Below are 16,589 nucleotides of genomic sequence, written 5' to 3' on the forward strand. Positions count from 1 at the left end.
ATAATGATTACCCTTTAAGGTTTCTTGCAGATCCAAAAAGACAGAACATGCCCAAAACAGAACAGTGAGTGCTGTTCCTGTTTTATCACTGCTGTCATGTTTATTACTAGGCATCTTTCACTTTGTCTCAGACTCTTTTCAAAGATACTCCTTAACGTACACCCCTGCAGATATGAAGCTGGGACGAAATGTGGCAAGGACGTTTTTGGATTATTATCGGCTGAACCCCCTGGTTGAGAAGATGACAGTCCCCATACCTAGACTGCGGTAAGTGGCAGAACTAAGTAGTCTGAACCATTCCATTGGCTCAGGGTAGCTTTCTTTAGCCTCTTACTGGTACTCAGTAAGAGTACCTGTGCGACAAGGAAGACAATCCCAGCCCTGTCACAGGGGCCACCCTGAACATAAACTCTCATGACATTTCATCTACTCTGGATTCTGGGTTGAGTTCTAGACTTCCAACTAGATTACAGAGGCCTTTGCTTATCTGATAGAGCTCTGTATCCCTGAGATCCAGGCCCACATACAGGCTGCAGGTTAGTGTGGTCCAGAGATACCTATCTGAGACAGTGATGATGAGATGGTGTCACTTCTGGTCCCACATGGGAGTCCCCAGGATTAAGGTGTTGATGGAGTAATAAGATCAGTCTTTATCCTAAGTTAGCCTAGTTGTTTCCATATGTTACTTCTCTGGAGTTTTTATATGAACACAAATTCTTCAACTTCCCCTGCATTAGTACACCAAGTACCATGGTACCTGCTTTTCAGAGTATTGTGAGATACTCATTAAAGCACCCAATGCACTGCCAGGTATACAGATTCTCTGTTAGGACAGTGTTGTCCCATTCCCTGAAGATGTCAAGGATCAGACTGGATAAAGGGCACATGCCTGAAGCTTTCTACCTCGGATTCTCTGATGGACTCACTTGCAGGTCCAATGAGGGGAGAAAGCTGGGAAGTGAGCATCCACCTTGTCTGAGGGCTAGACAACAGCCCAACTCACTGAGCAGTCCCATGTCTGCTGGTGGAGAGTCCAGTGAGCCCACCGACATCCCATGGCATCTGGAATATGCTAACACTGCCATACCTTTAGGCCTCATCTCTTATTCCTCTAGTAGTTCAGCCTCTTGGAATGACATGACAATGTCTAGCTCCCCACTCCTGCCAGACCATTCTTTCCACTAACCTTCCCCATTACCTGGATGCAACTTCATCTTTACTCTGTTATTAATAATAAAAAAGAATACAAATAACTGTTTTTTGTTGAATGAAGTACTTTGTGTACATCATCTTACTTATATCATGTGGACGTTGTATTTCTCATCTTACAGATGAGAGAAAGGAGGCTCAGGAAGGTGGAGAGGATTATTTGAAGTTACAGAGTTTTGAGCAGGGTTTGGTCCAGGGCTCTTCTGATTCCAAAGTGATGGGCCTCCACTTGAAGTGTAGGTTCAAATCCATCTCAGGCACTTAGAAACTGGTGGCATAATTGTAGACTGGTTTCTTGGCCACTTAAAGCCTTTCTCTAGCTACTTATTAAATAGGGGTAATAACAACAACCTCTAATTTTGGTTTTGAAGATGATTTATAAGCTTAATATGATGCCCAACAGACAAGAAGCGACTCAAAAACTTTCTTCATCTCCTCTAGTGTCTGGGTTGTGGTTTGCAGACGTAGATTTCTCACTAAGTCATGATAAAGTCCCTTGACTGAGCTGATTTGGATGGGATGATGTCTTAGAGATTGCTGTTCCACAATGCCATGAGCGAGGCATCTCAGAGCCCCAGATTCATGTAGAGAATGTTTGACCCTGTGTTCTGATGACATCCTATCTCAGATTACTTACAAGTCATTGAGGGTCTCTGTTTCCTCTCAGCCCCACCCATCCTATGTACTAGAAACTCCTGCAGGAGGATCACCTGCGCCCCTGTAGGACCTACCCTACACTGAGCATATATATGCATGAAGTCCCCTATTCATTCACTTAGGAAAAAGCACAACTTTCTGCCCGGGCCACCCTGGTGGGAGGAGAGTGCCAGAATGAGCCAATGCATGACCTGCCTTTGAAGAACTCACCTCCAGAGGAAAGTACTCACTTCATTCTTAGAAGTCATTCTTGATTGGTTAAAGTTGTTAAAAATTTATAGCTCTATAAAACGCAAAAGAATTCTTAGAGTCTCATTTACAAGTTAATTTAGGGATTATCTCTTTCAGGTCCTCTTTCTGCCTGAATAAAATTATTTTGACCTTTAACTACATTTTTCTTGGATGTTACACTGTCACAGATGAATGAAATAGTGCTGACACTGGAGAAGACCTTGCTCGAATCCTGACATGGATGGGTTAAGGACTTTGAGGCCCAGGGAGTAGAAGGGCTGGTCATATGACCTGGCACCTTGCCACTAGAGCAAAAAGATGGGGGAGTGAGGGGGGTTCTCAGTAATCTGTTTTCAACTGCTCAGTTTATCTGTTTGTTCTAAACTCTTTAGGAAAAAAAAAACAATAGCTCCAAAGCTCTTTCCTTCTAAGCCTGCAGTTATGAAGCTCAAGACAAATACATCCACCCTCAAATTAGGAAAAGTAACTTTGTTCCCTTCCCACCCCCACAGCTTTGTTACATCAAACTGAACCCCTTTTGTTCTACACTGGTCAATAACACTTTGAGAATGAATTTCCAGAAATATGAGGCTCTGAACTCTAATTGGGAATTTGAATGGTTCTCCCACCTTTTTTGGGGGGGGGGTAGGAGTTATTATTTTCCATCCAAGCATCAAATAGCTTAAGTGAAAGAGCAATTCTGGTTTTAAAAGAAAATTGCATGTTTTCATTCAAAACTAATCTTTGTTTTCTCCTATCTCTACGGATAATTACAATATGCCACTTTCTACCCAGATGCTGGCGGGAGCTTGTTGGCGACCTTGGGTGCTGGGCGGCCCCACAGAAAGGACCCCGGGGAAGGGCAGTGCTGTGGGCACAAGAGCTCAGGCTCAACATCAATTATCAAAGCCAAGACCCTACATTTATTTTGACCGCAGTGACACAATCATAGAACAGCCCAAAGAGCACCATGAAAAGGGATAAAATTAGACTGGAACAAATGAATGGGCTAAGTGTGCTACTGTGAGAAGACAGAATATGAATGTAGGTCAAGTTCAGCCATAGGCTGGGAGCAGTGTTTCCATGTGATGGTGTGTGTGTACGTGTGTGTGTGTGTGTGTGTGTGTGTGTGTGTGTGTGTGTGTGCATGCATCAAGACCTGTGGTGAAGAATCATAGATAGTCCCTGCCAACTCAGGAGCTCCAATTTATGGAAGGTAAAGAGATGCATATGTGCAAATAGAATAACGCCGCACAGTGCACAAGAATATTCAACTCTGTTGGATTATATCCTGTCTCAAAAACCTTCCATGGCTCTCCATTATCTGCTGGGTGATTTTCAGTACCTCTTCTTGGTATTCAAGACCCTGGCCTATATTATAATCTTCATATCCTGCTTCCTTCCATACCCCTCCTCATTCCATCTTCATCCACTGAACAATGTGGCCATTCCTTGACCCATATCTTTGTTTGTCATTGAATTGATGGAAGAGAAAAGAGGGTATCTTCTGTTGAAGGCCAGGGGGAAGGCAAGATGGTGTGAGAAGTCTGGTTATAGGAGAGGCTCATTTTCTGGGAAGTTGACTCTCTGTCCCCAGAAAGGTCTGGAGAGGTAGCAAAGGGAATGCCTCTGGAGAGTGTAGGAGGATGTGACATTTGCCTTCTGATGTTTCTATCTCTGTGTCCCTGTCCTTGATTATAGAGGCTTTGGCTTGGCTAGCCCCTCCCTGAGTCATTGTGTACATGCACTCTCCTTGCTAGCCACTGGATGCCTGAATCTCATGCTGTCACTGCCCCCAAAACATCCTCACCTATGACTAAATAACAGTTTAACCCTCTAGGGCCACCATTCTTTAGTCCCATAAATACATCCCAAAATACACCCATCTGTGTTCTATTCTCTTCTGGGTTGTTAAGAGCCTCACCCTTTGATGTCATATGAACCTCACCTTTTATTTTTATTTTACTTATTTATTTTTTGCCAGTCCTGGGCTTGGGCTCAGGGCCTGATTTTCTCAAGCCTAGGGCTCTACCACTTGAGCCACAGCACCACTTCTGGCTTTTTGCTACGTATGTGGTATTGACGAATCGAACCCGGGTCTTCACACATGCTAGGCAAGCACTCTACCACTAGGCCAAACCCCCGGCCCCGTCACCTTATATTTTTAAAAACTGTTCTTCAACCTCAATTTCAGCAGAGCCTATGAGTTAGGAATTTCTTCTAATTGAAGAAATGGAGGCAGAGAGAAGAAAAGATCACTTTAAAGTCACCTTGTCTCAGGACTAGGAATAGTGGTTCAGCACTTCCCTACTATGTGTGAGTCTCCAACACCATCAAAAACAACTCCAAATGAACAAAAAACTAATCAAAGACCCAAAAAAGATCACAGTGTCTGTAAGCAATGTTCTATCTAATGTGTATTCTAACACCCAGTGCTGAGGCGGGCTGAGGTCTAGATGGCATTCACTTACGCTGGAGAGTCCATTTACTGAGCCTGGGCTATCAAGTAGGGTGGCTTCCTGGTATGAAGAGGGGAACTTGTTTAGAGCCAGGTGTCCTCTGTCTACCACCACATACTCCATCTCTACTTGACTCCTGGCTCATCAGCGAGGAAACAAAGTGGATTGTCCAAGATCAGGGAATTCTGGGCCTCTGGCTACTTCAATCCTAATTCTAATACAGCCCAAGAGGTTCTCATATTTATGGAATTTACCACACCATGCTGTACATTGCAGTGCTTATTTTGAGTAGTCTGTTTTTGGTGTTTTGTTTGTTGGTTGGCTGGTTGGTTGTTTTTTGAGACATGGTCTTAGCTAGGTAACCCAGACTGGCTTTGAACTTGAAATATTTCTGCCTCTGCTTCCTAAGTGCACACCATGCTTGAACTTTCTCCTCTACTAAACTGAGGGTAACTTGAGGACAGCAGCAATGTCTGCCTCCATCTTTGATACCTCCAGAGTCTGCAGAACCTAACATAGTTCCTAAAAAAAATTACAGTAGAGAAGGCATTATCTAGCCCATGAATTAATCACTGTTTGAATTCACAACAAATAAAACTCAGAGAAGTTAAATTCTTTGCCCAAAGTCAGTCCTCTTGGGTCAGTTCTTTTGGGACCAAAATCCCATTTTCCCCACTAGAAATAAATCTTATCCCAATGACTAAATAAATGTTTGACTAATATATCACTCAAAGCCATAACAAACAAGGCACTGATGAAAAAAATAGAGAATGGAATAAAACATGCTCCTCAGTTCATTGTCCAATATGTGACCACAACAGACACATAGTCAAGTACAAGACAGTGACAGGAAGAGTGTTGCTTATGTTGCTGGGTGCTGGTACACACAAATGAACCAGAATCATATCAGCTCCTCCAGCCCTCAAGCTTCTGGGAAGAGAGATATTGTAAAATGCCACCCTTCATCTACACTGAGAATTTAGAATGAGCTTCCAGGTCCTCCCAAACTGTAACTTTTTTCCCAAAAAACAAGGGCCTAGGTTTTTTCCTCCTAAGCTTTAGGAACCCTTAGGTAGGCAGACCAGTTCCATTAGCCTCTTTCCAAAATTCAAAGCTGTGGCTTTTCTTTGAGTCCTTTCTCCATCTCATTGTGGAATTTTTTGAGTTAGAAACAAGATCAGAAGTTGAAGCTGTAGAACTTTTTTTTTCCTTCTTAGAATCAAAATGATGCACTGTATCCATCTGCCCATCTAGCAGGCAGAACTACATGGTCTGTTTTGAAGTAGGCCCTAAGCTGGGTTGTGGGGACACAGAGAAGAGGATGATCGGCCCGCTACCCCTCAAAGATCCCAGGGCATTGCGGGGAGAGAGACATGCACACCAACTATTTCATAACAGTATGATATGTGCTGTCTTGTCTCTATTATCTTCATCTTTGCAGGAAAGAAAAATCCCCTCCCTCCAAGCACCCAGTCCTGCGGGGCCCGGCCAACAGCTTTCCCACGAGCAAAGGGGACAAGAAGAGCCCAGTGAACCACAGAGACCCTTCCACCCCTTTGTAAAGACATGGAGTCTGGAGAGGTTTTGTGGACACGGAGCATGTGCATTTCCTGCTGTGGCATGAAATTAACCATTCTTTTCTGGTTTCCAAGACAAGGACTTGTGGGATAATGCATACAGCTAGTGAAAGGGAAGGGACGGGGGAAAAAAAAGAAAAAGAAAAGAAAGAGAAATTTAATCATTGATTTTCCCTTTCACCAAGGGAAAATCAATTGGGAGCCGTTAGCACAAAGCTGAACAAAATAGAAGACTGGAACCAGGTGAGCACAGATGCTATTTTCCCCAACACAGAGATTCTCACAGGATGAGAACCTATCTGGCTTTCTTAAGAGGATTGACACATTTTAGGTCAGTTTCTCTGGAAGCCCCTTTACTTTTCAAAAGTAGACAGTCATTTTACAGATAGTCTCTTTTTAAATGGATTATCATTTTTTAAGCTTTTCAAATGCATAGTCCACATTTTCGAATCCAAAACATATGCAACCACAAGTGAACAGTGGGTCAGAATGTTTGAAATCACAGTGGTCTTAGGTAGTTACTCTATCTATAAACTGCATGCTTTCTGATTCCTCCAGCCCCCAGCATGCAACTTGCAGAAAATTGTTCTGAGAGCTGTTTCTCCATTTTCTGGGTAGTTTAATTGAAATTTTAGCTCCAGAGATGGAGAAGAATTGCTTATTCATTCAAAAAGATCTATCATGGTTAAAGTCTCCAAGTCCCTAGTGACAAAGATCAAGGGAGGTGAACGCTGATAATCTGCAAAGTGGAAAGAGTGATTGCCAGGTTAGGGAGATACAAAAGACAAAGAATGTACCCTGCAGGCAGGTAGGAGAGGTAAAAATAAAGTAACAATACTAGTATTTCCCCAGGCAGGTAAAGGTAAATCTTGTGCTTTTTTCCCCCTGAAGAGTAAAGTTCCTTTGTATGATGAATGGGTCCAACAGAATGTTCACTTCCTGTCTGTGGAAGCAGCAGGCTGAGTCACCATGACAGCCCACTAATTAAAATGACCTCCTGGAAATGAGGATTAGGAGATAGGGAGAGGAAGAAGGCTCCAGGGAGGTAGGGCCTCCAGCACAGACTTCTGCTTAAGCATTCTTTCTGTTTGTGTTGGAGATTTTCAAAGTTCTGTTGCAAAAATCAAGAGGAAGCATGCTTTCTTTTTCATATGGGTTAGTTGGATGTGAATTTCCCATTGTATCTGTAGCCTTTCCTTGGTTTTTTGTTCTGTCCAGAGGAACACAAATAAAGTGATTTGTGCAGCTCCTCTGTCCTTCTGGGTTTTCTTAGCAGCTTTCTCTTTTAGTCTTCCAGTCACTCAAGCAGCTAACCTAAAATTGAAATGACCCTCACTCAATCATCATGACCTATACGCTGTGATCATTATAAGGAAGATCAGTTAGATTTGGACTTCAGAAATTCCTTCATCAGAGTCTTGGGGAGTTTTTGCATCTAAACTTATACCAACAGCATGGCAGCTTTCAGAAATAATAGACTCATTTTACCCAACATGGGCAGACAAGAGTCATGACAGTCCACATCTAATTTCATTGGCTGTATCTACATCATGATTATATATGGTGACATATTTTCTTTAATTTCAGGCTAGTAATTTAACCTCCATGCACCTCTGTTTCCTCACCTATGAGGTGGTAACTATATTATTGGCCTTAATATGATTATTGTAAAGATTTGATGTGCTTTGATGCAGAACAACTCAGATAAACAAAAACAAAAACAAGTATGTGCTTGCTAAATGATAGTTCTGATCATTTAGAATGTGACCAGAATGGCAAGCTATCTAGAAATCATTCCCCACTAGAAATGGATGATCCTGGAGATATTTATCCTTGAGTTAAAAAGAAAAAATAAGAGATAACAAGAATGGAAAAATAAAGTCACTGTTTCTACAAAATTGAAGGGTTATCATGAGAAGCAAACTCATTCTGTGTGGCCCAACAGTAATTACCAAATCCAAGGAGTAAGTCTTAGTAAGGAAACAACTACTCAGGATAAGGAAAATTTCCTAATAAATAGAGTTTCTAACTACTAGATGAACTCCCTGGAAAGGTAGTGAACTCTTCATCAGAGGTATGTAAGCAGAGTCTATATGGACATTTGTTTTGAAAAAAGGAAATAGAAGTACTTTCTTTTCTAGGGAGATACTGGGTTAGAAGCAGGCATGTGCCGACACGAGGCAGGGTGTTCCATATCTAGATATCAGGAAATGGAGTATACAGTATAAAAGACATCATTCAACACCAGAGACAACCATAGCAAGCATTTCTGAATTATAGTATATTGACTCTGCTAACATTTAGCAATCCTAGAGGGAAAAAATATCATGATTGTTATATACACTGCTGTATAGGGGTCCAGTAGAACTATCTGCTTCTCTCTTTAGCAAAGTAGAAAGGAAAGGAGTGACAAGTAGCCTTCATGGGGGCTTTGAACTGCCGTTCTGCCTTAGCTGTCTTGGTCAAGGTTATGCCTATGATGTTCAATCTGGAAAGGAAAGGTTTTCAGCACTGAGGTGAAGGACAGCACCATGCTGAAAGGTCAATTAGCAGGAGGATAGTGGACCCCTTTTCACAGCAGGAGAGCACTCTAGCCTATCTTCCTGTCTACCTACTTCTCATTCACAAATGGGCAGAAACAATCACCACACCAATATTCTGCATCTCTCTGAGAAGGGAGACAACTATGAAAAAAGAAAGATAGGTAGGGACATGCAGGGTCTCCATTCGGTCTTCACCCAACTTAGCCATTACTGATGCAGTGCTGGCTTCACTCAGCATTTGCCCAAAGGCTTTGAGACAGGACCAAAATCTATTTACCTCCAAAGCTAAGGTAGACCAATTGGAGGCTATCAGTGTCTGTGATGATGAAATCCACAGAGGATACAAGGCAGAGGCCACCTGCAATAGGAGGAACCTAAACTAGATGATTTTCCCATGGCCTTTGGAATGGGGACATGTTGAGAATATAGACTTTCAGTGGAACTAAGTGGCATGACTGCTTTAAGGCATCCCAATTTATTGTTCTAAGTAGAAAGAGCAGAATCAACCATGGATGTAAGTGGCTAATATTCATTAAGCATGGAATCATACATCTATAAAACACCATCTGATATATACTGTACATCAAGTTCTGTCCCTTTGTACTTTCGTCTTATTTGATATTTTCAACAGTCTTGTGAAGTAAGTATGATTTTTTTTTTTACATTTCTCAGTTGAAATCACTAAGAATCCTAGAGGTCAAATCTTTGCAAGTGAGGACTTGGAGAGTCCTTTCTATGACTCTATACTGGGCTTTCGACAGTTATCTCTTCAGTTTTCATAGCAAAACAGAAAACAGGGGGCCGGTAGTTTGGCCTAGTGGTAGAATGCTTGCCTAGCATGCACAAAGATTGGGGTTCTATTCCTCAATAACACATATATAGAAAAAAGCTGGAAGTGGTGCTATGGCTCAAGTGGTAGAGCTCTAGCTTTGAGAAAGTCCAAGGACGTGCTCAGGCCCTGAATCCAAGCCCCACAACTGGCAAAACAAAACAAAACAGAAAACAGGGAAAAATAGAATAGCAAGTAAGCAATGACACCATCAAGAGGTGATGGAACTAAAAAGAAGAAAAGCAACATGTGTTTACAGAGTCAGAACCAGGTGTGATGGCACATGTCTGTGATCCCAGAACTCAGAAATCTGAGGCAGGAGGATTGTGTGTTTGAGGCCAGCCTGGGATATATATTAAGACCTTGTCTCAAAAAATAATCCAGCTTCAGAGAAATATTTTAGGATTTCAGAATTTTTTAGCATTTGCTGCTGAAATTTTTTTTTCTTCTGCTCTGGATTAACACACACACACACACACACACACACACACACACACACACACACACACGGTCAATATTAGTAAATGTTCTGGATAGCCCTCTACAGAACAAGGGTTGGGACAGAGGCCCATTCGATCATGTATTATAGAGAAATTTCTTGATTCTTCCAACGCCTTTGGAAGCTCAAGGCCGTAATTATTATAGGACTTCCTAGCACCCCTGGGGGACATAATCTAGTTCAGGTTCCTAATCACTACCCTTTTCTAGAGTGTTTGAACCAAGACTACTGTGTCCCCTAACTCTTTTGCATTCTAAGTCTCTGTTTCCTGAGTACTTTGAGGGGTCAAGACTAGGAGTTGTTTCTCTAGAGGCTCAGCTCAGCCAAAAAGTCTCCCAGGTCAGAGAGGACCTAGGAGACAACAGAAATGACCAGGACAGAGACCTGGGTTTTTTTCTTTTTTTCATGCTATTGCCTCAGCACTTAGCACAGGTCCCATAGCACAGTCCAAACTCACTGAGTGGAATGAATAAACAAACTATGACTGAACACTTCTAATGAACAAATTCAGATCAGTGTAAGTTCTTGGCCTATGGTTCACAGTTGGTAAGTAAATAGGATGGATGTAGGCTCAATGCTGACATTTCCCACTGCCTCTCAGTTGAAGTCCAAGCCTCAGCACCAAACCTGGCCAATTCAAAAAGTCTTCCTGGAGTGCTGACTTGTCTCCAATAAAGAGGATCTATTTTCAGCCATCCCCATGTCAATCTTCAGTCTAAATCTGCTTCTTTCTCTGGCATCACCTGACATAGTCAATGTCTTCTTTTTCCTACCTTGTTGTCTAGGCTGCAAAGCCTGCTGCTGTCCCAACTCCTATGTCTCCCTCTTTCTGTCCAGGTAGCTAGTTCCTAAGGCCTACCACTTCTGCCTCTGTGATAAGTCTATCCTTAAGCAATGTTATAGATTGACTTCAGAGTCAGACAGATCTGAGTCTTACATTCAATCCTACCGCTTGTGAATTCTTTTATTTGTGTGCCATTATGGAGCTTTAATTCAGGGCCTAGGTGCTGTCCCTGAGCTCAAGGCTAGCATTCTATCACTTTAGCCATTGCTTTGCTTCCAGCTTTTTTCATTGGTTAATTGCAGATAAGAGTCTGATGGACTTTCCTGCTCAGGCTGGCTATGAATCATGATCCTCAGAGCTCAGCCTCCTAAGTAGCTAGAGTTCCATCTTGTCTAAAACGGGATGCTAATTAACATCATTGTTGAGCATTTCCCTTCCTTTAACTTTTTCATGCTTCCTCCTCTTTCCCCTCTGATCGTCACCTACTGCTAGAATGACCCATAACTGGCCTTCCATCTCCAGATGCTCTCCTTCTAACCATTTTCCCAAAAAACTTCCAGAAACTCTACGAGACCTGACTCCATGCTGGTAGTGCATCTTTGAAAGCAATGGTTTCATCCAAAAGTCTAGATAGCATCCACTGGGGTGTCCTTCATACCTTCAGCTGTCAAATCCCACAGGTTCAGCCTGCTCAATCTCCTCATCTCTACCTAATATCCCTCCTCCTCTTCAACTAAGAAAATCTTTCAAGACTCAACTCCTGACAGTCTTAGCTCATAGTGATACATCTCTGTAACCTCAACACCCATTTTGTAGCCAGGCACGGGAGGATTCCCAGCCAGGCTAGAGCATGGCTCCAAAATAACATATTTAGCTTCCAGAGCCTAACATCCTCCCCAGCGTTTTAAGTTATTCTCATCTCCATATTGACTATAGAACCTACCACAGCTTCAGAGCTAAGGCGAAAGTACCACCCAACAAAGGTAGCAAAAGAGAAGAATAGACGAATCCCAAATCTGAAATTCTGTCTCCACCTCACTCAAATGACTGGATCCTAATTATAGACTCGTCGTCCCAAAGCTTTGACTTTTTCTTTTTTTTTTTGACAACATACCACTGCCCAGGCTCCTTTGATGGCTCCCTTAACTACAGGATTGCATTCCAGTGTGCAGACAGCCTGTTGTGTTTCAGGCTTTGGGCCTGAAATCAGAAGTCCTGGATGGTCTTCAAGGCTGCTGTCTTCCTAGCGAGATGAAGGGGATGGATTCACGGAATCCCCCAGCACTTTCCTGAAGGCAAGATTCTTTTGCAGCGCCTCAGGCAATTAGATCCTTTGTGCCTCTAGCTAGCAGTAACTATTATTGCAGGCATGGCTATTACCACTGCTGCCAAGGCTGCTACAGTTGATAAGAACACTGCTGCTACAGCTGTTGCCCCATACTACTGCTAAAATCAATACTGCTGCTCCTGGCACTACTGTTACTATACTGCTACCATTACACTACTGCAAATACTTTACCTACTGCACTACAATGACTGTTCCTGCTCCTATTGCTGCTTCTGCTATCTGAAGTTACGCTGCTACTGGGCTGCTGTTGTTGCTGCTCTGCCTTGATTGAGTGTTGCTGGGCTCCAGGTCCTGCACTGATTTCTTTCTTACTTGATCCCCTACACTCCTCCCTACAATCCTGTGAAACATAAATACTCCTCATTTTTCTGATAAAGAAAGAAGCATACATAGGTTACCTAGCCGATCCAAAGCCACACAGCAGGCAAGATAAGGCATCTGGATGTCATCAGACTCACACTCACATTCTTTTCATTTCCTCCTCCACCTTTCTGTATACCTTCATCAGTCCTAAGACTGACAGTCCAATAAATATTGAATGCCGGTTATAAAAAGTCTCCGCCTCAGGGAGCCCACTGGTTCATTTTTGTTCCCATTACACGACCTCATTTTGCCTCGTTCCCCCGAGCCTGGCTTTAGGCATCCTCCTTTGCAGCTGGGTGTCCCTGCACGTCCTCCATGCCCAAGCCTCTTACTTTGAAAAACATCCCTGAAAAGATTGTCTTAATAGGCAGAGTTGGTGTCACCCTCAGAGCTGTAGCAACAAGCCAGGAGAGAGGACAGGATAGAAGAAGTCTAGCTCCACCTAGCCACCTCTTACTGTGTAAAGCAGACCAGCCCCAGGGAGTTTTCCTCTCCCTCCATTTTAAGCCTCTCCCTACCCCTGACTTCAAGAACACAAATCGGGTGGCCAGATTTAAAGAGGTAGACATTAGGAAAATGGGTTCTACAACCAACTCTGATGCTGCCTGTCTGTGTGACATAAAACAATCTTTTTCTCAGTTGGAGTAACCCCAGTGCCTCAACCGAGTTCCGTTTCCTTCTCTAATTTTATAACGTTATTCTCAACTGACATACTCTGTAAGCGGATTATGGTTCAAATAGAGTGGATGAATGGGAAAGTATTAACAATTGGGGATTGTCTTCCCCTTTGAGACCTCAGCAACCTTCCCATTTCATCCATGCTTTGTTTTCAACCAAGACTTCCCTGCCATTCATTAATCCAACAAAATTGATCAAACATCTGCATTTGCCCAGGCACCTCCTGTTCCTCTCCGCTGTCCTGAGTCGTTCCAACCCATCATGGGCCTTCTGCAGGAAGCCTCTCCTAGCCTGTATAAATAGTGCTTTCTCTGAGCTTCCAGGCAACTGTTCTCTAAACATTTTAATTTGGCCCTTCATAGAGACTGTTACTTCACTTTCCCTGTGCATCAGCTTTGTCTTTTAGCCCCTTATTGCATTGTTCTTTGGATGAAATGAGCAGAGAGAGGTGGGTTAAAAAATAGCATATAGTCTTATTCATTTCTGACACCCAGGACCTGGTACAAGGCCCTGAGCAGCAATTCCTGCTGTTCCCCATGGTGAGAGTAGACCTGGGGATGTCTGCTCAGAGCAGAGCTCTTCCCTGACACAGGAACCCCACACATTCCCCATGCTTCTGCATGGAAGTTTACAAATAGGCAAGCAGTCACTCTTGGGCAAGGTGGAGTGAGCCTAGTTTATTGACCCATATTAGAAACCGTCCAATTTTAATGTTGAGCATTCATAAGGTGAAAGAGATAAACTGGCACACGCACTGCTGTATTTTCATTGTATATGCGTCCTTTATGAGTAACTTGTCTGGGTTTGTGTGTGAAAATGCATGGGTTATGTCATTTTGATGTTTGTGGATGTGCATTACTATTAGATGACAGATGATTATTGATTCTCAGCACATTTTTACATCAACTCATAGTCAGAGGTCCTGGGTTAAGTTCCTGTTTGAAATTCTGTCTACTTTCTTGACATGTCATCCATATTAATGGCTCACCCTCTCTGCCCCAGCTTTCTTGGGACCGTGCCCAGTCAGATGTCAGGACCACCCCTCCTCCTTCCTAATGGTGGGGGAGGCTGATGCTGGCTGGGCCAGGCCCTCCGGGGTGGGGAAGGCATGAAGAGCCCTTCCTGAGTCTGTCCCAATGTGACATCAACCTCAAATACTTAGGTCTTCTTTTTTTTTTTTTTTTTTCTATATTTCAGCCTTATGTTTCTGTCTGCTTTGGGAAAGTGTCCTTTTATTTTTTTCTTATTGTTTGTTTCTCTCTTAGGGGCCATTTGTAACTAAAAGTTGGAAAATATCTGTTGGGGCAGTGTTATAAAGAAGGAAGATGGTGTTCTGTTTTGTTTTTAATTTAATTTAATTTTATTTTATTGTAAAGGTGATGCACAAAGGGGTTACAGTTATGCAAGCATGGTAATAAGTACATTTCTTGTCAAATAGTGTTTCCCCCCCTTTTTCTTCCCACTTTCCCTCCTCTCCAATCCTTCTTCCCCACTAAGTTGCAAAGTTCATTACCAACAGAGTGTCTTGTTGCTGCACTGGTTCGCCCTTCGTCAGTTGTTTCACCGTTTTATTATTCTCCTACCCTTCCCCAAATCAGATAAATGTATGTACAAGATGCAGGGTATCAAAATAAAAATCAGTGGCAATAGGGATAAACCAAAGGGAAAAAATGAAAAGAAAATAAATAATTTCACATAGTACAGTAAAAAAAAAACCAAATCTTAACACTCCCAATATTTTTCCAAACTTCTTTCTGAGAACTGAACTTCAGTGGTTCCAGACTATTCACTTCTGCTCAATTTCAGAAGCACTCATCGAGGGCCTGCTCTGAAGTAGACTGAGTTAGCTGGTGGGTGAAAATGAAGCATGTACAATTGTGAAATCAACACTCATTGTTCTAGCCTATAGAGCAGCACTAGGGAACTTTGAGGTTTTTACTTTATTGAAAAGTAATACATGGAGTGAGGGCTTTCAGATGCTAAGTCTTGTTCATCATTTATGCCCAAATGCATTTTTTAATAAGTTTAATATTCATTTATCCCTATTAGTGATCATTCATTCATTTAATAAGGTTGTCATATAGAGGTTTGTTGAAAAGAAGGGCTGGATGTAAGCCTGATTCAGCTACCATTTCCTCTCTTTGTGTCTAAATTTCCTCAGCTGTAGAACCCAGAAATTTCTCTTCTAAATCTCAAGACAACTTTAAACAACTTCCAGGGAAAGGACAAGAGGCAGGCATTTTATGTGCATCTGTGCTATAGTTCATACAAGAGAGGATGAGACAGGGCAAACAAGGACATCAGCTGTCTAGAAATCATGTATTATAGAAAGCTTAAACTACGGACAGGATGTGGGGGATGGCTCAGTGATAGAACACATGCCTAGATGTATGTGCCTTATGTCCCAAGAGCTTGATCCCCAGCACTACAAAGGGAAAAGAAGGCTGGAACTAGAAAAAATATCTAGACTCTAATATCAATCTGTCTCTAGCATTTGCATCCTTTAGGAAAGTCTCTCTCCCTCTCTGAGTCTCAAATTTTCTAGGCTTTATCATCAGCTTAGCAACACTGGTGGTGATTTCTGCCTCCCAAAGATTCTCTCTGTCCCCAGACATGATGCTGAACCAAAGACCTCTGGAGAGACGAGACCAGCAGGGAATGTGATGAACTTGGCCTACAAGAGGTGCAACACTGCGGACCTCATTAACATCACTGTGCAGTAGGTACCATGGAGCATGCTTGACCTGCCAGACAGAATAAATAAAGCAATGTTATCTCTTAAGTGTTGGTTAATAGTGAGCAAAAGACTCGTGCATATTTATAGTAACATCACTGCATAGGCTGTGATGGAGCTCGACTCCCCCTGAAAAGACATACTCAGATTCCAATGGTGTGTGTTAGAAACTCTTGTCATAATGATTCACAAAGAAATGTGGCCACAGGATGGAGACTCTACGATCTGATAGATCCAGCCGAAAGTCCTGTTCTGCCTCCGTGTGTCCTCGAGCCATCTATGGACCTCAATTACCTCTCATACAAAATGCGATTCATTCATGCTTAACTCATAGGAAGGTTGTGAAAAGTGAATGGAATGGCATGAAGAAGTAAGTCCCTAGCCAGTGAGGGTGGTTGCTACTCCTACTTATATTCCCCTCTGCTCTAATGCTTAGTATTTCTATGGTAGTCAGTCAAAAAAAAATACCTTGGCACATATGTGGATGCTGTGGGCCCTCATTACAAATGCATGATGCAATATCAAGGTACCTTTTTATCAACAGTCATAGTCATTTGTCTACCTACAACACTTCATTATATCATCAAGTGTATTGATGCTTTCCTAATGATGCCTTTCGTGGCACTAAAGTTAGTCCTTCCAGGAGCAGAGAATGGAACAAGGAAAAAAGGGAAAATA

General features: G+C 42.5%; 1 protein-coding gene across 2 annotated transcripts in view; it reads left to right on the forward strand.

The window, feature by feature from the left end:
- The window catches only part of LOC150061855 (BEN domain-containing protein 5), a 971,256-nt gene extending 955,323 nt beyond the window's left edge, over positions 1-15,933 (forward strand). The window contains exons 12-13 of one of the 2 annotated variants that reach the window (XM_090334883.1): positions 171-267; positions 15,789-15,933. In XM_090334883.1, the coding sequence (XP_090191009.1) occupies positions 171-267; positions 15,789-15,900 (209 nt within the window). In that variant the 3' untranslated portion in view covers positions 15,901-15,933. Of the gene's footprint in view, positions 1-170; positions 268-5,997; positions 7,343-15,788 lie in introns of those variants that run through there. The other variant, XM_090334882.1, reaches the window with a different exon arrangement.
- The last annotated feature ends 656 nt before the right edge of the window (positions 15,934-16,589 follow it).

The sequence above is a fragment of the Megascapheus bottae genome, chromosome 6, assembly GCF_031878675.1.
Source record: "Megascapheus bottae isolate mThoBot1 chromosome 6, mThoBot2.hap1, whole genome shotgun sequence".
In the NCBI taxonomy this organism is placed as follows: Eukaryota; Metazoa; Chordata; class Mammalia; order Rodentia; family Geomyidae; genus Megascapheus; species Megascapheus bottae.